This window comes from Lepidochelys kempii, chromosome 10 (assembly GCF_965140285.1).
Source record: "Lepidochelys kempii isolate rLepKem1 chromosome 10, rLepKem1.hap1, whole genome shotgun sequence".
In the NCBI taxonomy this organism is placed as follows: Eukaryota; Metazoa; Chordata; order Testudines; family Cheloniidae; genus Lepidochelys; species Lepidochelys kempii.
Genome location: NC_136389.1, coordinates 61,135,158 through 61,162,798, shown reverse-complemented (window position 1 = coordinate 61,162,798; position 27,641 = coordinate 61,135,158). Strand labels below are relative to the sequence as shown.

General features: G+C 39.1%; 1 protein-coding gene across 4 annotated transcripts in view; it reads left to right on the top strand.

Annotated features, from left to right (window-relative positions):
• The window catches only part of UNC13C (unc-13 homolog C), a 433,277-nt gene that overhangs the window by 185,901 nt on the left and 219,735 nt on the right, over positions 1 to 27,641 (top strand). For all 4 annotated transcript variants that reach the window (XM_073303829.1, XM_073303827.2, XM_073303826.2 and 1 more), the window contains exons 12-16: positions 895 to 1,058; positions 15,385 to 15,535; positions 21,334 to 21,402; positions 22,334 to 22,423; positions 24,942 to 25,070. In XM_073303829.1, the coding sequence (XP_073159930.1) occupies positions 895 to 1,058; positions 15,385 to 15,535; positions 21,334 to 21,402; positions 22,334 to 22,423; positions 24,942 to 25,070 (603 nt within the window). The remainder of the gene's footprint in view (positions 1 to 894; positions 1,059 to 15,384; positions 15,536 to 21,333; positions 21,403 to 22,333; positions 22,424 to 24,941; positions 25,071 to 27,641) is intronic.

The following is a 27,641-nucleotide window of genomic DNA, read 5'->3' as shown; positions in this document are numbered from 1 at the left end:
TGAAAGGTACAGTACTAAAGCTCTAAAGGGTATCTACAAAATTGTCTCTAAGGTATAGTTGCATTGAGCACCTGTTTTCATGCAAGTGTGTGTATCTAAGTTGTATAGGGCTCAGATCAGCTTCACTTTGAAGTGAATGGCGGAACTCCATTAACATCAATAGTGCAGGATCACCTTCTACATGCTCATGGGCTAAAGAGAAATGGTTGTGTAAAGGTAAAATTGTTGGTCGTCTTTTGTCATTGAAAATATCCAGGAAACTGAATTCGACAGTCCTGTTTTTTGGATTTGTTTGTAGCTAAGCAAGGAGGGCAATCAAAGAAGAACAAATTCTGTCACTGAATGCAAATTAAATGCCAGCTCTTGCTGTGAAGGTTGCTAAACCCTGATCTTTGCTATGTCTCTTTGTTCTTTGAGTAATTGCTGAGGTATTCTTTACAAATTGCCTATAACTCAGGATTTTTAAATCATGAAACTTGAAATTCATTGGTTAAAAATCAGTTCAAGCTGCTGGACAGTTCAGTGAGCATTATAACATAATGATATAATTCATTAACATGGGCACATAAGACAAAAGAGAAAGTTCCTGCACTATTTTGTATAGCAGTAGAATTGTCTCTGTCGGCAATGGTTAACTGAAATGACCTTATGTCAAGGAGACAGATCAGGTTGTTGAATCACTAGCCTGCATTGGCAGAGCTCCATTCAAAAAAGTATTTTTAAAGCTTCAGTCTTTCCTCTCCAAATGATGGTTAGTTTGGTATTAGTAATTGCAGAGGCAAACAGTTGAAATTAATGAATACACTCATTTTTTTTATAATATAGAATATTCTTACATAATGCCACATAGATATTGAAATTTCCTATTAATTTGAAAAAAACTCTTACCTTTAGAACCTGTTCCATTACTTGACTGAAGTTAAATCTAATGGTGTTGTAAAAATCCCTGAAGTGAAAGGAGATGAAGCCTGGAAGGTGTACTTTGATGCTGCTGCACAAGAAATTGTAGATGAATTTGCAATGCGTTATGGAATTGAATATATTTATCAAGCTATGACGTAAGTATACCATTTCTAATTTTTAAAAAATCTATCAGAGGGGAGTGAAGAATTCAAAACCTTCGTTCTTGTTTCTTCATTTCACATGCAATCCTGATCAAAAACGTCTCAAAGAATACTCAGAGTGAAGTACTTCACAGTTAGCAGTATAAATGTAAAAGTGTTATTAGCTATTATTTTTATCCACAGAGTATACTTACCAATACACCGTCATAATCTCTGTGGGCCAGATCCAGAGCCCATTGAGGTCAGTGGAAAGACTTTCATTTTCATCATTTGGCTTTGGCTCAAACCAAATTATTTTTGGATTAATCAGTAAATCAGTAGGTGTAGTGATAAAACATCAGTCCCAGAAGTACAGAAAACTTAATGGTGATGTCAATAATACAACAGTACATTTTCACAATTATATATATATATATAGGGTATGCTGACCACAACTTCTAAAACGTGTAGGTGATTTGTAGTCTGCACTAGATAATCTAAATTGAAATATGCTCTGGTCACTTTAGAACAGGACCTCTTATTTAAGGGGCTTTGTGTCTGGAGCTTAAAGGAGAATAATTCTCCATTATCTACGGTATATTTGCCCAGTGGAAAATCCGTCAGTATAAAAGGACCAAATTCTGCTTTCAACCATGCTCATGGAAATCCAGATGAATATTATTAAATTCACTGACATTACAAAAGTTGCTGTTATAGATTTTTTTTAATTATTATTATTCAGGGCATGTATCTTGTTTCCACCATTTCTTGATAGTATATTTTAAAAACAAATTGTCTTCTCTAATGCTAAGGCACATAAACCCCAAAGTTTTTCATCACAGGATTTAATGGCACCATCTATTGCAATGGTTATTTCTTTTATTTACTGCAGCTTTTTTTAAATATTGTACTGGATCTCTATCTGCAAGGTAGAAGGGCATTTTTGTATTTAAATGCACTTGTTTAGTGCAGTTCCTCCAAGGATCTCAAACCACACTGGACAAATGAATTAGTTAAACCTTACATTTCCCCTCTGATATTATTATATCCATGCTACATGTAGGGAAACTCATGCACAGAGTGTGCATACATAGAACCTAAACCTCTGATTCCCAGTTCCCTGCTCTAACCACTAGATTCATTTACCCTCTCTCCTTTATCTTTCTATTAGCTTTGTACATCATTACATCTTGCTTAAAGAGGTGAATTATTACTTAATGTACTATTATAATTTATAATAGCTAGATTTATTTCTATTGTACGATGTTCCCATAAATGATTTAGGATCAAGTCATTTACAGAGAAATGACTTTTATTTTATAGTATAAAACAATGCTGTGTATGGTTCCTACTGCCTTCACTTCCTTGATGAAAACAAAAACAATACTGGTTCTGCTCCATGATAATCTCTTGAGAGTTAAGGCCTGGGGATGGGATGCCTTTCTCAGAAAAAAACAGGTCTGATTCTCTGTCACAAAGTTCCCTTCTAACTACCCCTTGGGTTTGACTGGTTATTTCACTGGGGGATAAATGTCCATTAGTCAGAGACCTTTCACTGAAAAATGTCTTTATTGAATTTTTTTGTATTTTAGTTCATGATGACTAGATGAAAAATCTATTGGAAAGTTTGAGAGTACTGTTTAAATCTAACTCTTTCTGGATTTCAAATGTGATGTAAGCTAGGGTTGTATGTTTGGTTCTTTTGGATTAAGGTTTTCATTTAGTAGTAGTAAAAATAGAAAGATGTTTTCATTTAAAGAGGAAACCGCAATTTTCAATTGGTAAATAATGTAACAACAGGCTGATTTTCACCATAGAAATAAAAAAGGAAGAGAAACAGAACCGAGCAAACACTGCAACACATTTTCTAAGACTCTTCATTCACTTTATTTTTTATGAATTGGCCTAGATTGGTTTGTCCCCTTTTTGTGTTTTGCCATCTACAAATATTCTATGAACTGATTTTATCAGGAATTCCAAACTAGAAATTGTAAAGCAAACGTTGTAGAATATTGCAGAATGTGAATTTCAGATTCATAATCACAAGTAATTTCACCAGAAACTGGGGACTAAGAATTATGATCACCCAGTCGGGGAAAGGAAGCCTATCATGACCTATCACGTTTTAAATTTTGTGTGCTCACAATGAATGGCTCATACAGATAATTTATCAAGTAAATTTTGTGTAGTGAATTATTCAGCCAAATCTAATGGGCAACTCTTAAGAGTATGTGCACTGCTCAAGAAAGCATCTTGGTAAAAATACTGCAGTTCTACTGCAGGGAGTTTTCTTTGGGGGTGATCATCAATTGGCTTTGCTTGTGTTTATGAAAAGACATCTTTTTTGTGGATTCAGAGTAACAGCCGTGTTAGTCTGTATTCGCAAAAAGAAAAGGAGTACTTGGTTAGTCTCTAAGGTGTCACAAGTACTCCTTTTCTTTTTTGTGGAGTATCTTTAACAACCAAGAGAAATTTTGCAGTTTCTTGCTTTGGAGAATTGAGAAATCAGAATAAAGAGCAGATCTCATGTGGTAAATATATCTTCAGTCTAAAAGAAAAGCAGTTTTCTTGTATACAACAGAAAGAGAATTTGAATGTAATTACTTGGCTCAGAGGAACACTTTGTAAGCATTTGACACTCCAAGCTCTGGTTTGCAGACTCTGTCCATTTAGTCTCTTTTGGTAAAATTCACAAAAAGCACAACAGCTGGTACTGATTAATACCTTTGTTGCTCTCTTCAGAGAGGTTAAGTGGCCACAGACACCCTTTCATCCTTAGACCTGATCCTTCCAGGAAAGGTCTGAGGTTAGGGCTTCCAGGTGTCTGGTTTTTGACCATAATGCCAGGTAGAAAAGGGACCCTGGTGGCTCCGGTCAGCACTGCTGACCACGCTGTTAAAAGTCTGATCAGCAGTGCTGCAGGGCTAAGGCAGGGAATTGCGGCTAATGGGAGCTGGGGAGCTGTGCCTGTGGGAAAAAGAAGCACGCAGAACCTCCTGTCCATCTTCCCCCTCCCACCCCGCTCCCCAACTAGGAGCTGGACCTGCTGCTAGCCGCTTCCAGGGCACAGCGTGGTGCAAGGACAGGCAGGGAGCCTGCCTTAGCCCTATTGCACTGCTGACCGGGAGCTGATCGAGATAAGCCCGAGCCCTCCTCAAACCCAGAGCCCCCTCCTCATCCCTGGCCCCACCCCAGAGCCCGCACCCACAGCCCCGAGCCTTCACCCCCTCCCACAGCCCTCTCCCACACTCCGAATCCCTCAGCCCCGCCCGCCCAGCCTGGAGCCCCCTCCTGCACCCCAGCCCCACCCCAGAGCCCTCACCCCCTCCTGCACCCCAACCCTCTGCCCCAGCCCAATGAAAGTGAGTGAGGGTGGGGGACAGCGAGCCACCAAAGGAGGGGAATGTAGTGAGCAGGGGCAGAGCCTCGGGGAAGGCATGGGGCTAGGGTGTTTGGTTTTGTGCGATTAGAAAGTTGGCAACCCTATCTGAGGTACAATGGCTGGGGATGGGGCAGTGGGATTGCAAAGCCATTGCTGGTGCAATAGCTGTTCTGTATGTCAGTCATACACTCCTGTCTCCAGAGCTGCAGCTCTGCAGCTCCTCCAGCTACTCTTCCTTCACCATAACCATGCCTTCCTGTATTGAGCTACTGATTCTTTGAGTGATTGTACCCATGGATTCTACTCCTTTTGGGTGTGCATGCAGTCCGTGTGTGCAAGATCAGATTCTTTTGGCCTATAGGGTCGGTTGGGGCTGCATCTGCAGGCTAGGGGTATGCCCACACCACTGAAAGAAGCGTGCAGAATATAGAGAACATACCTGCAAAGTCCCCCTAGCACAGGCATAAATAGGCTAGCAGTGAAGCTGGTGAGGCACAGTTTAGGCAAAAAAAGTCTTGTCTGAAGGGTGTGGGTATGTAGATGAATACATACCCTACATGTTCTCTAGTCACCAAAGTTGTGCCTCCCTGTCTACACTGCTCTTATTAGCAGTGTAGGTCTTACTGCCTCCCCACTGCTAGAACCTTTCTCAGAAAAAAACAGGTCTGATTCTCTGTCACAAAGTTCCCTTCTAACTACCCCTTGGGCTTGAGTGGTTATTTCACTGCGGGATCAATGTGCATCAGTTAGAAACCTTTCACTGAAAAATGTCTTTATTGAATTTGCAAGTAAAGACTCCTGCAATGGGGAAAAGCTCTGTCGGGGGAGGCAACAGGGAAAGGCTCTGCCACCTCCCTGCCCCTGGAATCCTCCTCTGCTGCTCTCTGGCAGGGGAAAAGGATCCAGAGTGGGGAAGGATTTTGGCAGTTCCCTGCTGCTCGGGCCCTTTCTTTCCACAGGAAAGACTCTGGCTTTGATGGTAGGTGGAGGCAACAGGGAAAGGCTCAAACAGAGTGAGGCGCTGCTGAAGTGTTTCCCAGCTGCATCCCTTCTGCCAGAGCCTTTCATTGGCAAGTGTAGCTATGCATCCCAGTGTGGAACCAGCCTCCTTTTCACCTGCAGCATGTAGCTAGACATATGCTGCACGATGACACCAGTGGTATGTAGTGCAGACATAGCCCAGATAGCCTGGCACGCTCCTATCAGAGGGCATAAAGGGCAGAGTGGGTCCCATCATCCCTCAGTTCCTTCTTATTGACTATGCCAGCAAGATGGAATCCCTGCAGTGTCTGCCTGCTTCTCTGTGCTAGTTTAGTGGTATTAGTTAGATATTAGTTGGTCTTGTTGCCCATTGGCAGTGGTGGATTAACCACTAGGCCAATGGGACACGTGCCCGGGGGCCCCAGAAAAGTGGGCACCCCTTTACTCCACTCCACCTTCCCAGTGCTTCTGTAGGGGAGTGGGTCAGGGTGTGAGGGCTTCCCCCGTAGGAGGGCCGGGCCGGCGGAGCAGTGCAAGCCTCCATGGCCCAGCAGGAGCATGTGGGGAAGAAGGTGGAGATGACTGCAGATGGAATGGGTGGGGAGGGGCCACCACTTGCTCTAGCCCACGGCCCCACAAAACGGTAATCTGCCTCTGCCCATTGGCAACACATACAGACAATGGGCCTGGTTTTTAGTGATTCTGAGCAGCCATACTCCAAATGAGGTCAGTGGGATGTCATCACCTCTGAAAATCAGGCCCCAGGTTTTGGCTACAGATGCAGTAGCACCATGCCACCCACCAAGCAACTGAGAGTTTTCTTAGCTTGCTGCCTGATCCAAGTCAACAGAAATGTTGCTATTCACTTCAAAGGAAGTAGGGTCAGATCCTTAGTTCGAAGGCTCTTCTTTCCGTGGCTTTAGGGGGAATTCACCCCTGTGCTTTGGCCACAAAGATACACCAAGAAAAATAGCTAAAAGCAGACTGCAAGCCACACTCTGGAAATACCCCTGATGTAGGGAGTCTCTTTGACAGACTCAGAATCTCTAGAACAGGTGATTTACCGTGTGTGTGTGGGGGGGGGGTGTTCCCAGAGTAGGCCAGGGTGGTGAAGAGGGTCATGTTGGGAACAGGGAGGAGGAATAGCCAGTCATTCCTATGCTCCAGCTATTCCTCAGGTGCTCACAGGACCATAGCTACCATGGCAGCCGAGTGTTGGGCTGTCCTAACCAACGCCAGGAGTAAGCTGGACCCTAGCAGCTTCTGGATCAGGAAGCTACAAACTGCATTTCCTCATTCCTTGGACCAGCATGAGGTTTCTTCTGTGGAATGTAAGATCAAGAGAGTAGACCGTGACCTTTATTCCCCATCTCCTTTGGGTGCTTTGGCTCCACCTCTCAAGTCATATGTGTTACAGTGCTAGTATACTTAGTCACCCATTTGTCTTGCAGTTTTTTGTGAAAAAGAAAAATGTCATCTAATAACACTTAAAAAGGCAATAGAAGAAATTTTATATTTTCAAATGAGTTTCCTTCTATTAATTTTCTAAAACCCTGCAATATAAGACTATTATTGCAGATCTGCTACTGAAAATATGCCACTAAGATCCCTCATTAACAGCAATTTAAATGCTACATACTTAAATTTCAACTATGGTGGTACAGTAAGGAAACTGCATTTAGCTTTTTAAAATTGTTTTGACACCAAGCTAATTTTATTGCAAAATTGAAGCCAAAGTGCTTGATGTTAATAATCCAGTGCCTTTTAACCGTGCTGTGGACAAATGTAAGCATTTCTAAAGTCTGTAGTTTCATTCTAAAAAATAACTGAGATATTTGCATTTTGATTTGTGTTATCTGATAATACGGTCTATCCTTATACAGTGTAATTTGTGAAATACATCCGAAGGCATTCGTCTAGCCTATACCATTCCCCCCTGTGCTTTGGCCACTTGATGCACTGGGCAAAATGGCTGAAAATGGCCTCCCAAAGCAAAACACCAATTTAACCTGGTTAATAAAAGGAAATTTATCTTATGGCTGACCTTAAATAACCTAGGACTAAGTTTACAAAGCTTAATTTGTGTGATTAATCCATACGCCTAGAAACAGTCCACTTCAGTGAGAGTTCCAGATCTAAGGACTTAAAGGGCTGAGATCCACACCTTGGGCCAGATCCTAGTTCTCTCTATGTCCTCCTTACTCCAACTGTGTAAAGGGGGCCATCAAATTGGCCTAAATCATGTGTAGCTTGCCCGGGGAAGGAGCGTGACTAGAGCACTACTGCTTTCTGGCAGTCCACAGCTGTCAGAATGGGCATTTTGAGGAACATTGCCAGCTGCTGTAACTTAGAGCAGCACTGAGGTTTCTCTAACTTTCACTAGCAGCTTAATCAGCTCAAAGCTGGTTTTAGGAACTAGGGGGCTGAAAGGCAAAGTAAAGCAACCTTTGTCCTCCTTGCCCCCTCTCAGATTCACACAATGTACTGCTTAGCCAGAATCAAGGACTGAGGCTCTTGAATGGCACTGACCCTTCAACTTCATACTTACAAGCAGTCCCACTGAATTCAGGGGAATAACATTATATACATAAGTGTTTGCAGGCTCAAGTCCTAGTTCTTTTACATTAGTACATCTCTGGTGAAGTATATGGAATTGTATCAATGGTCTCTAAATGAGAGGAGTTGGATCGGTATGTCTAGTAGTAACCAGAACTTGTCTTGTCTGATAATCTCTTTCCTCCTATAAAATTTTTAATAACCAGATTTTATAGTTTTATAATTTGATTAATGTGTTCTGACTTCCAAAAGATATGACTGTCGAAGATCTCTTTTTAGATTTTTTTTTTTTACTTTACATAGTATAGTATATTTATGCAAATTTATTATCAACTCCCGCTGAGCAAAGCACACAGCTAGATGTACCTAAAGTTTACAATGGCATGTGATTTAAACATCTAGGATGGAGTTAATCTGTGTCAGAAAATCAAAACAATATGACAGGAGAGAATAACAAAAAGCCATAGATATTCGATAAAATATTATGACAGTGAATTGTAGGTTAAAAGTAACTCTGCTAAACAATTGCCCATGGAGAATTGCAGCAAATTTTGCAATTTACAGTCTATGAAGTGCTAAGAACAATTTAAATTTATTCCATTCCAAAAACCAGACTCTTAGCACTTTGGACTCTTATTTCTAAAGTCTTTTTCCATGTATTGTTAAATGAACAGCCGTTTTAGAGTGAGAGTAACATTTTCATTATAATAAAAGTATTATGATTTCTAAGTCTTGAACTCCTTATTGCAATTTCTTCCTTTTTAACGTTGGTGAATGAATATATTGCTCTTGAAAATGAAGAACTGAATGAACTGATTTAAACCAATCTTCCTGATATGGACCTTCAACATCCTGGGCATTTCTTGAGCAGGCACCACCATTTATATTTAATGTTTAAGTGCCAAATTATGGCCTGGCTTTTTTGACACTCCCTCAATACCCTGCCTGTGTTACCTACATTGTGGGTAACAGTGTGGAAGGGGAAGCAGGCCCCTCAGAGCCACAATGAAACCCCTTCTGTGCAGGTGGGCTGAATATGGTGGAGGTGGGACAGGACCTTCACACTACCCCCAATGCACTGGCCAGAATAACTGTGCCAAAGAACTGCATGGAACCTACTTCTGGTGCAATTTACTCTCTCCTTGGGGAGCCAGAACAGAGAGTGTGATTGAGTCACAATCTCTAGCCCAGGCTGCTCCAGGAAGTGGAGTAATGCATCGCCCTTTCTCAGGGCTGATCACATAATCTCAATCTAAACTAGAGTGGGTCTTTTGTTGTGGAAAAATGGGATGCAGAATGAGATGATAAATGTCATTTGCATTTGTGACCCTAAGCTAGAGGTTAATTAGAAGTGAGCAAAGAAACTGAAACAAATTTCAAAAACTTGGAAAATGAAGGTTTCCAAAAAATTTTTTAATGGCTCAGTTTCTCTCACAAAAGTGAAATTTTATTCTTAGCCCATTTTCTCTCAAAAATCTGCCTATTTCCAACTGCATATGCAAAATTTAAAAGAAAAAAAATCAGTTAAATGTTACTTCCCATCAAAATCATGAGAAATTTCTCATTCACCCTGTTACTGATGTGAATCTAGCAATTTGACAGAAATTTTAATTGTGCAACAGCTTGAAACAAAATTATGAAAAGGTTCATATGTAAAAATAGTTGGATACGTTTGTTCAGCTCTGCTTTGAATCAAGGTCTCTAGAAATGAAAGGCAAATGCAGTAACTCATTCGAGATAGCTACTACGCCCCCACTGTCAATCATTTTGTAGTATCCCAGGTAATTAAATCAAAGGATGACATTGGGGAAAATTCTGCTCCTTGAGCAAATGTAGGCTCTCTCCAGTGTCAGAGAGAGCCAAAAATGCACCTCCAAGGATAGATTTAAAAAAATACATATTTTTAATTATTGCATTTGTTTTTGAAAGACGATGTTGACTCTGTACTGTTGGAATATTGAAAGATTTTTTTATGAAGATGAACAGCCACTTATTTTTAATGGCCTGGAACATAGACAAAACATGCATTCATATTTCCATTTTTTATATTTTATATTTTATAATTGCTCTCTTTTTTTCTGTCTTGGTATGTAAGAAAACATACCAAGTTTGTCAGTTCTGCAAAAATTCCTTGCACTAGCAAAATGTTTGTTCAGTAAAACAATAGCTGGAGAAAGACAAACTGCTGTGTGCAGTGCTTGTGCCTAATGCATTGCTGATATTGTTCAAAGACCTGCTGCACTTTATTTTTTTAACACACTTTTTATTTTTTATTTTTGAAAAGTGAAGATAAATCTTTAAGAAGTGTGACTTCATGTAAATACCATTGCCGTAATGTTGTTAAGATTAGTGCCAGGTTGTAATACCTACAGCATTAAAATAAAAGTCCATAAGGTAACCTGCTAATGAACTAGTTATATTTGCACATCGGCATTTTTGGAACACGTTCCAGGATTTGTTTCATAAATACTTTAGTTGATGCATGTGTTCCATTTCCTTCTTTTTTACTGCTTAAACCCATTTTCATTCTTTTGGACTCCTAATGCCAAGAAACCCATTCTGATTAGTAAATAGAGTTGGAGTTTTTTAGCCTACTTGTATGAGGAATATTACATGAACTTTCTCAGATAGTCATACAAAAATAGTATAAATACTGCATACAAAATACTTGAGCTTAGGCCTTAGAGAGGTACGATCAATATGATGATGACCAGTTTAATTCAGGTTTTCAAGTGTTAGACCCAGATTTTTAAAGGTATATAGGCATTGATCTACTCAGCATTCCAACACCTTTTAAAAAGGGATTTAGGTAATGAAGGAACCTAAATCCCATTGACTTTCAATTGGCATAATTCTTTAGCTTCCCTTTTATTATAAAGGGGATTTAAAAGTGAAAAATAAATCTCTAATTGATTAAACATTAGAATGTATTTACCGGATAGATTGTCATCATTTTAAAGTACTTTGTGATTCAGAATGGTTGAAACCAGCTGATGATAGCAAAGAACCCAATTCTGGAACCTTTACTCAACTCTGAGTAGCACTGAATCACAGGAGTAGTCCAGTTGAAATCAATGTTTCTACTGATATGAGTAAGTGCTACTCAAAGTGAAAGTGTAATACTCAGGCTCTTAGTAGTGGAGGAGCCCTGGGAAAGGGTCTTTACCCCAACTTTGCACAGTCAAACATGGAAGGACACAGTGGGGCTGGGCAAGGGAGGAGACCCCAGAATCACTTGAATCTGAGTAGAGTGGGTGAAATTTTTCATCAAAAATGCAGTTTTGGGACAACTAGTAACAAATTGGACACATTCACGGAATAATGTCAGCCAAGAAAAAAAACAATGGGGTCTAGATTCACAAGGGCACTTGTAAATATCTAGCCCTTCATTTCTTTTACTTTTATTAAAAGTTAAAAATGCCCAAAATCTAAACAAAAATTTTCTGACTTTCTTGCTTCACCAAAAATCCTGAAAAATGTCAGTTTTGGTTTGACCAAATTCATTTTTTTATTTGAACTGCCAGCGACCTGAAAAATCAGTTATTTGCTCAGCTCTAAACATGAGTCCCATAGCATCTGCCGCAGGAGGCTTCACCAACTGTTCCAGCCCCACAGCCTGGCTCACGGTTGGGAATGGGGGATGGATTCATCCCAGAGCGCACTAACCCTGCACTGTGCCTGAATCCTCTGTGTTCTCAGCTATTAAGAATGGCACAGCATATTTTAAAATAACAAAAACTAAATAGAAGGTTAGGTATTTTTGAAGATTTTTGTGGCTGCACAAATTAATGACTTGTTTATTTCTTGGAAGTCGTGATTTTAAAACAAAACTATGAAGTCACTTGTCTTGAATGAGTTGCTGTAGAGCGTTAGAAAATTGCAGTATAATCATTTTTTCCAGCCGATTGCATTTCAATTACAAGGGTCAGTTGATTACGTCTTTTGTGTTATATTCTTTTAGAAAAAAACTTAAAATGTTTTAAACTAAAATAAGGACAAGCCATATAGTTGGAGCATTTACTGGTGGTTGGAGCATTTGGGAATACACTGGAATTTATTCTGACTCAGGTTGTGATGATTTTGCCCTGAAATCAATAGGATACAAGTCACTGATTCAAGCTCAAATGTCTGTAGCACTCACTAATATCCTTCCTGACTGGGTAAGGCTATTGGGGAAGAGCTGTGTCTAGAGATGCATGTGTAACCCACACATCTCCTGGGTGTGGCGTTCTGTCCCATCTAGTGGCACCGAGACCACTTAGAGAGATTAATGAGTTTGCTCTACAGCCTTGGCTAACAGCCCGTTGGCTTTTAGATCATGCGCTAGAGGCTCATGCACTAAGCTCCAGAGGTCTCAGGTTCGATCCCGCCTGTCCATGACCGGGGTCTGTTGGTGTTACACATAGTGTCCATTTTAGAACATCTCAGGAGTTATGTAAAAGAGGTCCAGTATCAGAGATCAGATACACTTAAGTCTGACTCCTGATCCTGGATTCCTGACTCTTGATGCCTGAGGCTTGTAATGTGGAGGTAGCAAAAGATGGTAATGGTAATGGGAACAGTCTCCTCAACCAAGTGTCTGCCTTGTTGGTTCTGCAGGTTTCTATCTTCTCTTATTCCCTGATGTGTTCATGAAGCAGATAGTGATTGGTGCAGGTTTAAACTGATGTGTCACCAACATGCCTCTTAATGCCACACCACTGAGGTCTTCCTCACAGGAGTTTGGCAGGCATTTTTGTTTTAATTATTAATAATAATTTATATAGCATTCTCAAAGAATTTACAAAGGCCCAATCCCTGAGGTTTGAGTTTTCCTGGGTAAAAACTGAGTAACACCAGTTCCAAACCAAGCATTCAGTAATCATGCCTCAGGCCCACAAAAATCATGAGATTAGCTTAAAAATAATGAAAATTTAAAAATACTCAATTTTGTGTTTTTTATATTTGCCTCCTGATTTTTGAGTCCCTTGGGTTCATATTTTTGAGCTTTTCTCAACAGCCACGAGGGCTAGAAAGTTAGCTTTTCTGAATGAAAGCTAAGATTGTCATGTAATCACATCACTCCAGAAGTTGGGGCTCCAAGGAAAATACCTTGTGTTGAGAGACTGGCATCAACTCATAAGAGTTTTTGGCAACATGATGGCACCCTTGTAAACACCTCCCGGAAGGCTGCTTGCTTTCTGCTCCACCCTCCTGTCCCCATTGGATCCTTCAATCACAGGCATTCATTCAATCACTGCACTCTGTCTTCCTTCTGACCCCTTCCTATAGTCCCCCAAGTGCCCTCCATACCACAGGCTCCCTGTGTCTCATCCTCTACACGCACCATTCCAGGGGCTCTTTTGTGTCCCCAATGAGGGAGTCTCTTCTCCATCACAGAGAGAGCTTATTTTCCTTCCTCCCCTCCCCCCCCCCCCCACCCTGAGAAGGAAGTGGGACAGCTGTGTGTCTTCTCCCTTTCTACTCCACCCCCACCAAACATGATGCAGGTATGGTGGAGCAGCTTGTTGGGCAGGAAGAAAAGGAAGCTCTCCTCTAGGCTCTTCTCGTTCCCCCTGCTGGCTGAACATAGAGATGTTGAGTGGAGTTTTTATTTCTGAGAGCTGTTCTCATACAGGAGGGGGCTTGAGGGCTGGCTGCCTGCTGCAGCTGACAGCAGCACTTTTGGCCCTGGTGCTGAGGACCTCTCCACACCAGTCTGAGAGCTGGGAAGGAAGGGGGGGTGCAAGAGAGCCCTATTTTCTTCTCTTGGCATCCCGCCTGATATTATACCTATGTCTGGAGAAAGTAGCTTTTAAGACAGGGAGAGATGGTGCTTGGCTGACATGAAGAGACAGACTGTTCCAAGAGATCATAAGAATCTGTGTTGTTGAAGGCATGAAGCCAGGAATGGTATTGTGGACCCTGAAAGAGTCATTTTTGTCTCTCCAGCAGGGGGTTTGAGCAGCTGCAGCTTTTGGGACTGATCAGGACATGACAGTCAGTGACAAGCAGATGGATTTCAGAGTAGCAGCCGTGTTAGTTTGTATTCGCAAAAAGAAAAGGAGTACTTGTGGCACCTTAGAGACTAACCAATTTATTTGAGCATAAGCTTTCGTGAGCTACAGCTCACTTCATCGGATGCATTCAGTGGGGAAAAAAAAGCAGATGGAGGGAGCAGTTCAGAGAAGGGACTGGGAGCACCACAGGGGGTGAATAGGAGAGTTGGAAGATATAAAAGCAGTGATGTAGGCTGTGTGAAATTAAGTGGGGAGTTGTGGGAATGTAGCAGGAGTTTGATTTAATGTGTTTTATAGACAAGAATCCAGTGACAGGATTAAAGTGAGGGAGGAGATATGGACAAGCAGCGTAAGTGGAAAATGACATTAGCAATGGCATGAGTTAGTATATTTGGCTTAAGTTGACCTATACAGAATTAAGCATTTGGTGCTTGTATTACATTCTTTTTTCTGTACAATCTATGGTATTTCATATTTTCAAAGTCTTTTTCATTTTTTTTATTCAAATGAAACAGAAAAAGTGTGTACCAACAATAACATCAACTTTGTTTTAAATTTAGGAGAAGTGTTGAAATTGAACTCCTCGTCATTTTTTACCTTGTGTATTATTACTTCTTTATGACTTATACAGTACTATGTTTTTTTAAATGCTCTGTGACCTTACAGCTGACATTGTGTTCTCATTAGTTTATCAGTAGTCAGAATTTCATCTAATTATATGTAGTTGTCCTATGTAACAGAATGATTAGCAATTGATAATGATTCTAGAAGAAGACCATTTATTCTGGGTTTTGCACTCTCATCTGAGTGCAAGTCAGATGTTCAATATTTTATTGCCTGGTGCACTGCCAGTATTGATGTTCTTTGAGTGTAAGATTGATGCTCTTTCTTTTGAGTGTAAAGCAAGATGGAAAGATTTCTAGTCTCCATGACTTTTGGAAGTCCCACTTCTCAGTAATAAAATAGCCTAAAAAATAAGCCTCAGTAATACTTTAGCAAAATGTCATCCTCTTTATTCCTACCGCCCAAACTCTTCCAAACCGAAACTAACCTGGGTGGTGTAGACCCACTGTAGCCTTCTGTGATAAATTTTGTATTTGATAAACATTTTTCTTTTAATACAGCCAAATATAATAACTATATATAATCACATTTTATTTTGGAATTGATACAATCAGTTAACACTTCTAGTTGTATTCAGTTTTGAATCACCAGTGTACAACCCATAGCAGTGGTATAGATCAGAGCTAGATTCTGATCTCATGTATGCCAGTGTAAGTCCCAAGAGCCGCCATTTGGAGTCAATGATGTTACTTAATTTACACCAGTGGAAATGAAAGCAGAAGCTATCCAGAGAACACTTGGAATATATCTGTATAGCATACTTCTAATACTTTAATGGTAATCTCTGTTTGAATTTTAGACACTTTTCATGTCTGTCTTCTAAATACATGTGTTCTGGAGTTCCAGCGGTGATGAGTACCTTGTTGGCCAACATAAATGCTTTTTATGCTCACACTACAGCTACAACTCATGTGTCTGCCTCCGATCGTTTTGCTGCTACCAACTTTGGTGTAAGTATCATTTTGTTATCCTGGCAATATGATAGAATTCCCAGTATCTACTTTCTAAGAGTTGATGTAGTATGGAACCTATGATATTAGGGATGATAATATTTTCAAAAATGTCTGAGGCTGTATCTACACTTGGAGCTAGGGTTGTGATTCCCAGCTCATGTAAACACAGCACTAGCTCGCATTGCGCTAGCATGCTAAAAATAATGGTGTGGCCGCAGTAGCATGGGCAGCAGCATGGACTAGCTACCGCAAGCACGTACGCATGGCGTCCGGGTGCGTTTGTACTTGAGCCGCTAATCTGTGCCATTACTTGCTTCTGACCATGCTGCCTTGGCTACATTACAATTTTTTAGTGCTCTGGCTCAATAAAAGCTAGTCTGATTATGTCTGCACAACTCCAAGTGTAGTTGTACCCTTAGTTACTTCTGAAAAAGAGACTTAGATGCTTTTGAAAATTTTGCCCTGGGTCTCTTTGATAAGTTAACATTAGCATACTGCGTACTTTGGTCACATCTTTTTTTAAACTCTTACATACATAAAGATTGGCATGCACATTATTTGTGACATTTTTCAATGAAATTCACATCAGAAGGATTTTGTTTTGATTTAAGGTAGAAGTTTACAAACTCATCACAACTCTATATTAAATCGATAGGCCAGTTCTTCAGATGGGATATTGGCTTCAGTGTACGTATGTGGACCCAATGGATCTGGCCCGAAATAATCAGAATAGAACCTTCAGAACCATTAGCTTAAGGATATTTGTAGTGACTATCTTCAAAAAATGTGTCTTTTTTACAATTTTGCATAAGTCAGTAATAGAGAAACATTATAATGAAGATTCAGCATCTTTTCAGGTGAGAGTGTTACTATCAATAGTGGAAACACCAACTAAGATATTCCCTCTAACTAGTTACAGGAATAATTCTACTTATATAATAGGAACTCAGAATAGGTGTTTTTCCTTTGTCTCCATCATTAGGGAAAGTGCTTGCAATAAATCTTTCATCTAAGAAACTAAAGATTACACCTACTGTTTCAGGTTTGGTACTGAACTCTTTCTTTTTTGTAGAAGTGCATGGCATCATGACATGACTATTAGAAAACACACATGATCAAAGTGTGCCAATCCTGTATAGGGAAAGTGAAGTTAAACATGATATTTCTGTTTGGTATCATTGGGATGGCTCTTAAAATTAGAGTCCTGGTAGAATGATTTTATATAGGGTCATTCACTATACGAGACAAGAAAACTGGCTTATCAAGGGTCATTTTCAGTTGTTGAAAACTCAGTATGGAATTAGTGTGCTGTGTACTAAGGGCAAGATAATGAGATGATGTAATACCTACCCTTAGGAAGTGGCAAAGGGAGGGAGATCATGACTCTCCTGGTTCCCCAGCACCTCCAGGGAGGGAGTAAACTGTGCTTTGTCAATACCTGGCATAATGTGTACTGCCCAGTGCTTTGGAGGTGGTAGAACTAAGGATCTGCTCATTTCTCCAACCTCCACTTCCCCTCCCCTAGCTGCACTGGGGAGGTTGGGGAAGGAAAGGAGAGGAGCCGGTCTGGGGAGCCTGCTTTCACTCCCATACTGGCACTCTTGATGTGGGTAGATAGAGATGGGGCATAAACACAATTTGGCCCTGAAGAATTAATATATTAATTCTTCATTTTTTTCAGTTTGCATTGCTATTATTTGTATGTCAGCTATTTTTAAGGAATGATCCTCTGTTTCATTACCAAATGCAAACACACACTAATGATTTCTAAAATATTATTTATTAATATCTATTTTAATAAATTTGGGATTTAATCAAATATCAAACACAATTAATATTAATGAAGTACAAATTGCAGCTGCATGAAGCGCTGTCAGGAGCACTAAGGCCCGTCTCCAAAACTAAGTGTAATGAAAATATTTCCATTTCTGCATGATTTTCAAGTGCATTATTACCAAATAATAAAATTTGGCTACTAAACCCCAAAAAATAATTCTGGTGGTTTGTTTTGTTTTTTTTTTACAACAGAGGACACAATTTTCAGACAATGGCCAAGAAAATAATTCCATCTGTGCCTGAAACAAATTTTTTGTAAAGAAAATTCATTCCGGGCATTTTTCCACAGTATGCAGTAAATCAAATTTATATTCAGAACTGTATTATATACAGCATTATTACATATTTTTTCCATGAAGGGCCTTGCATGTTTAAATCCATAACTGAAACTAAATATTTGTGGATGAAATGCAAACCAGCACCTTTATGAAGCAGAACTAGTGTCTGTCAAACTCATTTTTATTGTGATCTTGTGGAAGAATGAATGGCTGAATCGTGGAGCCATTCCAACGGCCTGATGCTGCAAGTGTTTACCACTGCAAGTGGCTGATTATTAACCCCATGTCCTACTAGAGTAGTTCCTAACATTAAGACATTTTCTAACTCCCTTTGGCAATTTACTCAGATCATCTTATAATTTTATTTTAAATCATATTTCCAAAAAATAATCATCTTAATTGTTGCATCCATTAAATAAATATTGAACAAATACTGTATTACATTTCCATTCGTTGTTGTTGTTTTAAAATATGTTGAGGTTAATGGAGCTACTTGTGATAGCAAGCATTGTAGCCAATAATAAAGGTTTGTAGGATCAGATCCTCAGTTTGGTGGAAGTGTCTCCCAGGACTGGGATTCAAACTCAATGCACCTCAGTTTTCCCCTCTATAAAAGGGAAATAGTGATACCTGTTGTTGTGAACATCTGTAAGATATACAGATGAAAAGTACTATCTGACTATACATTACTACTATTATTTAATTACTATATTACCAAATATTGTAGCGATGAAACTTAGATGTGTTTATTCAGCTGCTAATTTTAAAAGTACATCGATGATTTGTTATTAGGACTGTCAAGCGATTAAAGAAATTAATCACAATTAATTGTGTGATTAAAAGAATTAATTGCAATTAATCACATTGTTAAACAATAATAGAATACAATGTATTTAAATATTTTAGGATGTTTTCCACAGTTGGGTCAAGGGCTGTAGCTATCTTTAGAAATCTCACATTGTTACTTTATTTGCATTTTGTGAAATCTGCAGTGAAAGTGTTCTTAAAATAAACAACATGTGCTGGGTCATCATCTGAGACGGCTATAACATGAAACGTATGGCAGAATGTGGGTAAAATAGAGCCAGAGACATACAATTCCCACCCCCCCCCCGAGGAGTTAAATCACAAATTTAATTAATGCATTATTTTTTTAACAAGCATCATCAGCATGGAAGCATGTCCTCTGGAATGGTGGCTGAAGCATGAAGGGGCCTACGAATGTTTAGCATATCTGGCATGTAAATACCTTGCAATGCCGGCTGCAAAAGTCCCATGTGAATGCCTGTTCTCACTTTCTGGTGACTTTATAAATAGGAAGTGGGCAGCATTATTTCCTGTAAATGTAAACAAACTTGTTTGTCTTAGTGATTGGCTGAACGAGAAAAAGGACTGAGTGGATTTGTAGGCTCTAAAGTTTTGCATTGTTTTGGTTCTGAGTGAAGTTACGTAACCAAAAAAAATCTACATTTGTAAATTGCACTTTCACAATAAAGAGATTGCACTACAGTAGTAGTATGAGGTGGACTGAAAAAAACTATTTCTTTTGTTTATCATTTTACAGTGCAAATATTTGTAATCAAAAATAATATAAAGTGAGCTGTGTATACTTTGTATTCTGTGTTGTAATTGAAATCAGTATATTTGAAAATGTAGAAAAACATCCAAAAATATTTAATAAATTTCAATTGATATTCTGTTGTTAAACAGCACGATTAAAACTGTGATTAATTGCAATTAATATTTTTGAGTTAATTGCATGAATTAACTGTGATTAATCGACAGCCCTATTTGTTATTAAATCATTCTGGCTCTTATACTTTTGTTGAAATGGCACTCTACTATTTCAGTATCAGATGTTTTGTGTTTGAGCCAGCTTTTGAAATGTAAAGTTTTGCTGTTTTTTTTTCACCCTGGATTTTCTCCTCTTTATTTCCATTTTGCTAGTGATCAGAACTTTTTTTTTATCCTCAGCTTGGAGGGGCAGATTAAGTCCTCTCTCTGATGTTCATGCCAATTTACCTTTGACACAAATACCAATCCAATTCGTAGTTCAACAGATGGGTAGAAGGACAGTATTAAAACATCCCTAATAGAGGTTCTGGGCTCTGTTTTCAAACAATTGACTTATAGGCAAAATATAAGATTATTTTTCTCATTTCTGAAGCCCTTTGGGTCAGGTTGCATGATAGTGGCTAGCTGCACACCATTAATCAAAAAGAACATCCCAAATTCAAGTCCTCAAGCCTACATCTGGGATGGATTTGTCTGAGTATTTCAGTGGAGATTTATAACAAGGCAAAAACATCCCCTTGTGTTGAACACTTAATGGAACTATGCCAGATTAAAGGCTTTATGTGTAGGTTAGTACTCCCTTGGTATATGAGAGAAAGCGTGCAAGTTATACCATGGTCACATCATTGCATAGTTCAGAAGTGTGATAGAGGTCAGAATATACGTTTATGGATATCGGATCTTGCTACTTCCAATAGTCTGTAGCCTTTACATATTCTGATGGTGTAACTTCATGTTTCTTTGCAGTTGGATAAGAAGCATAAGTGTTTCAACATAAAGCATGAAAGGCATACAACTCTCATTAACAGTCCTGAGACTCACACTGCTCAGTTGTATGCATTGCACTAAAATTTTACCCTTGGGCCTTTATACACTAAAATCATAAGTCAATCTTCATTTTCAAAGGGAAAAGCTATTGCTCAGATAGGTTTCACAAGGCCACCATCTCTAATAGGTCATTGTCTGGGTACACCGCAAGGAGGACAGGAGACACTTGTTGTGGATTTTAATCAGGCCGCAATTTTATTATATAGATGTCTGGGACTACCCGGCAGATAAAGTGTACAGTGCAGGCAAATCCATGTTTATTCAAATCAGTTCTCCAGGGATTCCACTAGCCCCCCTTTGTTTCCATTCAGGTCCCCCAGCCAACCCATGACTTGGACTTTAACTATCCACCACCATCGTAAGGGGGTTAAGGTGGGCTATGAGAATGGGGAGCACTGGCTCCCTGCTGTACCAATCAGAGGAGTCCCCAACCTCCTCCCCCATTCTGTATGTTTACATCTTGCTAAAACTCCCTTGTGAAAAAAAATAATGTTTTACAGTTTTAAAAGAGGCAAGCAGTGTTTTGTAAGGAGCTGAATACAGACACAGAACAAGCTGGTCTTTTCTGACAAGCCACACACCCATCACTGAAAACCTTTGAACTTTAATTTGAGTTGATACTGTTGTTGTTCAGAGTCTTCTGACAATGTTTTTTCCGTTTCCCTGGGTATTTTTGTTTTAGTTATTTACTCAACAACACATCAGTTATTAAGATAAAGGAAAACAGTTTAGGGGAAAGGCTGCTGCACTTCACTAATCCATTTTAAGGCTGCATGATGGTGAATGAATGCCAGAAATTTGTGCTATATTAGATTAATCATGAAATATGGCAGAAGGCATAACACATTTATGGTTTCTGATATACTTACTGTTATGTCAGACCAATGCTTTTATACAAATAAATTGAAAACTGCACACTTTTCAAACAGATCCAGAATGGAAGACAGCAGATTGTATGCTTTGTGATAAATGTGTGGGCTATAGATTTAAACTCATAACTACAGAAACTTGGCACCGCATTGTTTCTCATGTGCAAATGTTCATGTCTTCTTTGTACAGAGGGAAAAGTTCATAAAACTGCTGGATCAATTGCACAATTCACTGAGGATTGACCTATCTAAATACAGGGTATGTACAACAGATCCTACCAAGGGACCAAATCATACATTGTTTAGTATAAATATATCAGTGCACTTTATCTGTGTATATCAGTTTTAGATATTAATATCTCGTCTGACATGAAGTTTGAAAGAATCAAGGTGCTCACACTGTATTACCAATCCTTGAATTAGAATTCAAATTTTAGGACATTAGTGTTTTAACAAAACCATATTTTCTGGGTTGAGCAAGTTGTTCTGTTCCTTCTTGAGATTATCAGAGCTAAGAAAAGAGGGTCATTGTGTGGTATTACAATTGGTGGGGCAGTTTTTTAGAGTTTAGAAAATCAAAAGTTTCATTCAGCGTGTGTGTCTCTCTGTGGGTTCCTTCAGTGTTGAAGAATATCTACTCCCTATCAGATTATAGGGATAGTTGACTAGTCCTTTGATAGTATGAGGCCATTAAAGGACCACCAAAAATGTTTCCTGGCTATCAATCTGCCTGCTAATCTAGGGAATTCTTAGTATTTCACATAAATTCCAATTCATTAAGCTTATTATGAAACTACTAACTTTATTTCTGGAACTAACTGATACGCGATGGAGAACAAATAAAAGGGTTTCCTTTAAATCACAAACAGCGTTTCTTTAACCTTCTCATTGCAATGTTGTTTCTATGAGATTTTTAGAAATGGCAATGCAATATTTTAAAACTTGCATGTTGTTATCACAGACCCTAAGACTTCCAAGAATGGTCAGTTTGGGCCTAACTCTGCTCCCACTGATGTCACTAGGCATTTTACCATTGACTTCAAAGGGAATGTAGATGGACCCCCGAGCGCAGTTGATAATCCCACACACTGTGTTTATCGCTTTCTTTGTTTTCTTGTGAGTTTTTTTCTTAACATTTTAAGGGTCTTGCCCTAAACCTTATGCTTATTTCCTTTTCCCCAATTAACTAGGATAACTTTCCTGCCAGCAATTCTGAAAGGCTTCAAGACCTGAAATCAACAGTAGACCTGCTAACCAGCATTACTTTTTTTCGAATGAAGGTACCACACTTTATCTCTGTTACTGGCATCAGAGAAACACAATGCACATTTATTTTCTAGGAAAGCCACACTGTATTTGGTGCTCTGGATCACAACTATCAAACCTCAATGATTAGGGTGTGCTCTTGATATCTTAGCTTGATGAATTCTGCCCTGAGACTCGATTTAAGATACAGAACATCACTGGTGATAGTCTCTAAATATATTTCAGCTGCTTTAGTTTTAAATTAAATCCCTAAGCTTTCTGAAGATCTAGCTAAATGGAAATCTTATACTGAAAGAATGTAAAAGGGGGAGAATGTAGAATGCCGCAAACTATATTTATCTTTCTCAGGTTTAACTGAAGATAAGTTATTGAACTGCACCTCCTTAGAATATACAGTTGAACCTCAGAGTTACAAACACGAATGGAAGTTGTTCAGAACTCTGAAATTTTCATAACTCTGAACAAAACATTATGGTTGTTCTTTCAAAAGTTTACAACTGAACATGACTTAATACAGCTTTGAAACTTTACTGTGCCAAAGAAAAACACTGCTTTTAACCATCTTAATTACATGAAACAAGCACAAAAACAGTTTTCTTACCTTGGCAAATTTTTTTAAACTTTCCCTTTATTTTGTAGTCATTTATATTTAACACAGTACTGTACCATACAGTATTTGTTTGTTTATTTTGTCTCTGCTGCCTGATTGCATACTTCTGGTTCCAAATGAGGTGTGTGGTTGACCGGTCAGTTCGTAATTCTGAGGTTGTACTGTATGTAACAGCTGTATTTAAAAAAAGAATCTCTTGTTCAGTTTTGCTCCTTTGCCACCACTGAAACTAGCTTTGCTCCTGTCATCTTTCTAAGCTTGGCAGAGGACAGGCTCAATGTAGTTTTCTTGCCTCCAAAGCCAGGCAAAGATATCCTCTACTATCCGGTGACTTTTGATATTGTTTTCATCTCTTCAATGCTATGAACAACTGCTTTGCAAAGAGACCCTTTCACTGGTGTCAGGACTCCAGAAATTGCTTTTCTGATGCAGAAGTTACACCTGAATTAATGCTTTACCTTTAAGAGCACACAGCTGCAAATATTACTCACCTGGTCTGTCAAGTCAGTGTTCTGTTGACTTTTTATCATTGTTCATTAACAAGAAGCCAATAAAATAAAAATCATTCTACTGGAGAAAGCTAAAAAAAACCCAATCGCTAACATTTGTTTAAACTCAGTTAAAATTAAGTATAAAGATTCTCTGCTGGAGTAAGATTAGGGCTAGGTTTAGTGAACAGAATAAACTGAAAATCAAACAAAAGCAGCTGAGACGCTTCAGGTATTATCAGGACGAATAATGTTTCCTATTGGAAACTGTGTCCTAGTATTATTTCAAACATCAAAATGAGGCTAATGACATTAGGCCAAAACCTACTTAACATAGATATACAAGTAGTCAACGTCAAGGTGATCATGAATAAAGTGAGCAAGATTTCCACATGATAAGGAAAAGATACACATTGCAAACATGACATCATCAAATTAGGCCTGAATAAAGACTGGGAGTGGCTGGGTCACTACAAAAAATAATTTTCCCTCTGTTGATATTCATCCCTTCTTGTCAACTGTTGGAAATGGGTCACATCCACCCTAATTAGCCTCGTTAGCTCTGACTCCCACAACTTGGTACGGCAACTCCCATCTTTTAATGTGATGTATATTTATACCTGCTTACTGTATTTTTCACTCCATGCATCTGATGAAGTGGGTTATAGCCCACAAAAGCTTATGCCCAAATACATTTGTTCATCTCCAAAGGTGCCACAAGGACTCCTCATTGTTTTTGCTGATACCTACACCTACCCCTCTGAAATTGCCTCATCTGGCTCTAGATATAGAAACGCAAATCAAAATTTTCAATTTTTGTTAATCTAATAGTGTGTTAACAAATACATCCTATTAGTAGCAAGAATAATATTTCAGTAACACTTTCATGAGCTTCAGTAATGGACTAGAACTGTACTGGGTTTGTACAAACACAGAACAAAAAGATGGACTATTGAGGTGAAACTCAGCTTAAGTATATGTATTTTAATGGGTAGGTTAAATGTTTATAGAAATCAATGCTTTAAAAAATATGTAGCTGTTTGTGCACTAAGACACTGATTCAAAAGATCATTCCTATTTGGGAAAACATTTAAAGATGTGCTTAGCTGCTTTCCTGAATAAAGGCCTAAAGGCAAGATCGTGCAATCACTTAAGCATGTGTTGTAGTTTCCTCGTGTGAATAATTCTATTGAAGTAAGCTTCAGTGTGGGACTACTCCTATGCTTAAAGTTAAGCATGTGTTTCAGTGCTTCTCTGGACTGAGGCCACCATGCATAAATCTATGTAATTTTCATATTGTATTGATCTTTATTATATTTCATTGCTCCCAATGCTCATTGGACAGATAACTCACTACACATAATATACACATTTTTCTAGTCCAGCTGTTTCTGAAATTCTCTTATTTTCTGATTTTATGAAATATTTTATAAGGTCCTGGAATTGCAGAGTCCACCTCGAGCCAGTATGGTGGTTAAAGATTGTGTCAGAGCTTGCTTAGACTCTACCTACAAGTATATTTTTGACAACTGCTATGAACTCTATTCCCAGCTAATGGATCAGGTAAGACCAACCTTAGAATTTCTTGATCCCTTTGTTCATTCTTTTTTGTTGGTTTATATAAGGCAGGTAATAATACAATAAATCAGTGGTATCAAGTGGAGTGCCCCAAGGGTCGGTCCTGGGGCCGGTTTTGTTCAATATCTTCATAAATGATCTGGAGGATGGTGTGGATTGCACTCTCAGCAAATTTGCGGATGATACTAAACTGGGAGGAGTGGTAGATACGCTGGAGGGGAGGGATAGGATACAGAAGGACCTAGACAAATTGGAGGATTGGGCCAAAAGAAATCTGATGAGGTTCAATAAGGATAAGTGCAGGGTCCTGCACTTAGGACGGAAGAACCCAATGCACAGCTACAGACTAGGGACCGAATGGCTAGGCAGCAGTTCTGCGGAAAAGGACCTAGGGGTGACAGTGGACAAGAAGCTGGATATGAGTCAGCAGTGTGCCCTTGTTGCCAAGAAGGCCAATGGCATTTTGAGATGTATAAGTAGGGGCATAGCGAGCAGATCGAGGGACGTGATCGTTCCCCTCTATTCGACATTGGTGAGGCCTCATCTGGAGTACTGTGTCCAGTTTTGGGCCCCACACTTCAAGAAGGATGTGGATAAATTGGAGAGAGTCCAGCGAAGGGCAACAAAAATGATTAGGGGACTGGAACACATGAGTTATGAGGAGAGGCTGAGGGAGCTGGGATTGTTTAGCCTGCAGAAGAGAAGAATGAGGGGGGATTTGATAGCTGCTTTCAACTACCTGAAAGGGGGTTCCAAAGAGGATGGCTCTAGACTGTTCTCAATGGTAGCAGATGACAGAACGAGGAGTAATGGTCTCAAGTTGCAGTGGGGGAGGTTTAGATTGGATATTAGGAAAAACTTTTTCACTAAGAGGGTGGTGAAGCACTGGAATGCGTTACCTAGGGAGGTGGTAGAATCTCCTTCCTTAGAGGTTTTTAAGGTCAGGCTTGACAAAGCCCTGGCTGGGATGATTTAACTGGGAATTGGTCCTGCTTTGAGCAGGGGGTTGGACTAGATGACCTTCTGGGGTCCCTTCCAACCCTGATATTCTATGATTCTATGAAATACAGAACAAAAAGAAAACACTTGTCCAATACATTCAAATAGTCCCATTACATATAAGGACCCTGCCTAATTCTGTTATATCTGTAGGGGATGGAGTAATAAGGGAGGAAGCAAGGTATAATAAACTCACAGATGGGTTATGAAACACTAAAATAATTAACGATATGAGTATCAAAATGAATGTGAAAATGTCAATCCAAACATCTATTTCCTTGCATGGGGCAAGAAAGGAAAAATGTCCATGACTTTATGGAAGAGGAAATTAGATTTGATTACTGTCTGAGGTCTGAAACTGGAAAATGAAAAAAATCCCATATTTCTTCAAACAATGTAATGGCTTCATCCAGAGATTTGTTTTTCACTAAACTGGCTATTGGGAAACAGTGTTACACCATTTGCTAAGAGTGGCATGCTGTCTGTCTTGTGCCTTAGATTTATATTTGAACAACTAAGATACATGCTTGGGGACCACTTTTTTTGTATTTACCTTAGGAGAAGGGAAGTTTGGAACTGTTATTAAAAAAGGATTACTGCTAGAAAATTTTTGAATAAGGGTCTGTCAAATCTTAGAAATCGACACAAAATAATATAGCCTTTGTCATCTTCCAAATACCACCACAAGCCCTTGTAAATGTCACTTTTTTCTGTAAAGTGCTCAGTCCATTTGATAAATGTTAAAATGATTAAGTTCACACCTCTGACCTACAAAAACACCCATGCCTTTATAGAACACCATTGCTTTCCCTGTGTATAATTTGTACGATGCCTTTGCCCTGTTGTGAATGTTTGACTGTAAATGATATTTCAGTGACTATTCCCACTTTGGAAAGAGTAAACTATCCAGTTAGGAAAACACATATATGTTGTAGAGTGTATCCCATATAAGAACATGCATATTATATGCGATTAGACACAGCAAATTATTATCCAAAAGGAAACTGCAGTCAGACCCAAATACATGAATTCTGACATGAATCCATCTGAGTTCAAGGAGAGCAATGCATTGAGTCCATGTTGTTCTGAAATGAGAAAGGACTGGTTATGTTGTTTGAGTCCTGTTTTATGAGCAAACAAATTTATCTCTAGATATCAAACCTTGGGTGAGATAACCTTTCAATAGTACCCTTGAGCAAAACATTTCCTCTCCAAAAATCAATGGAGTGCATTGAACCGCATTAAGGTCTGTCTGAGAAAACACAAGATTCAGTAACTTTAAGCCTCCAAATACATAAAGGGTGTATATAGTGAAAGAAATACTTCACATTTTTTATTTGTTCACCTTTGAGGAGTTATTGACTATTTTGTCAATACTGAGAATGTTTCCTTTTACACTAGAGCCAAGGACTGTTTTTTATATTGTGCTGAAAAAAAGGCGGAGAAAGGTTTTGATGGAAGCAACTCCTGTCTTGATATTGTAACACCCACACATTTCTCAGAGCCCTGTGATAACACACCAAGAAGTGTTAAGGATACAGCACTGAATCTTCATTT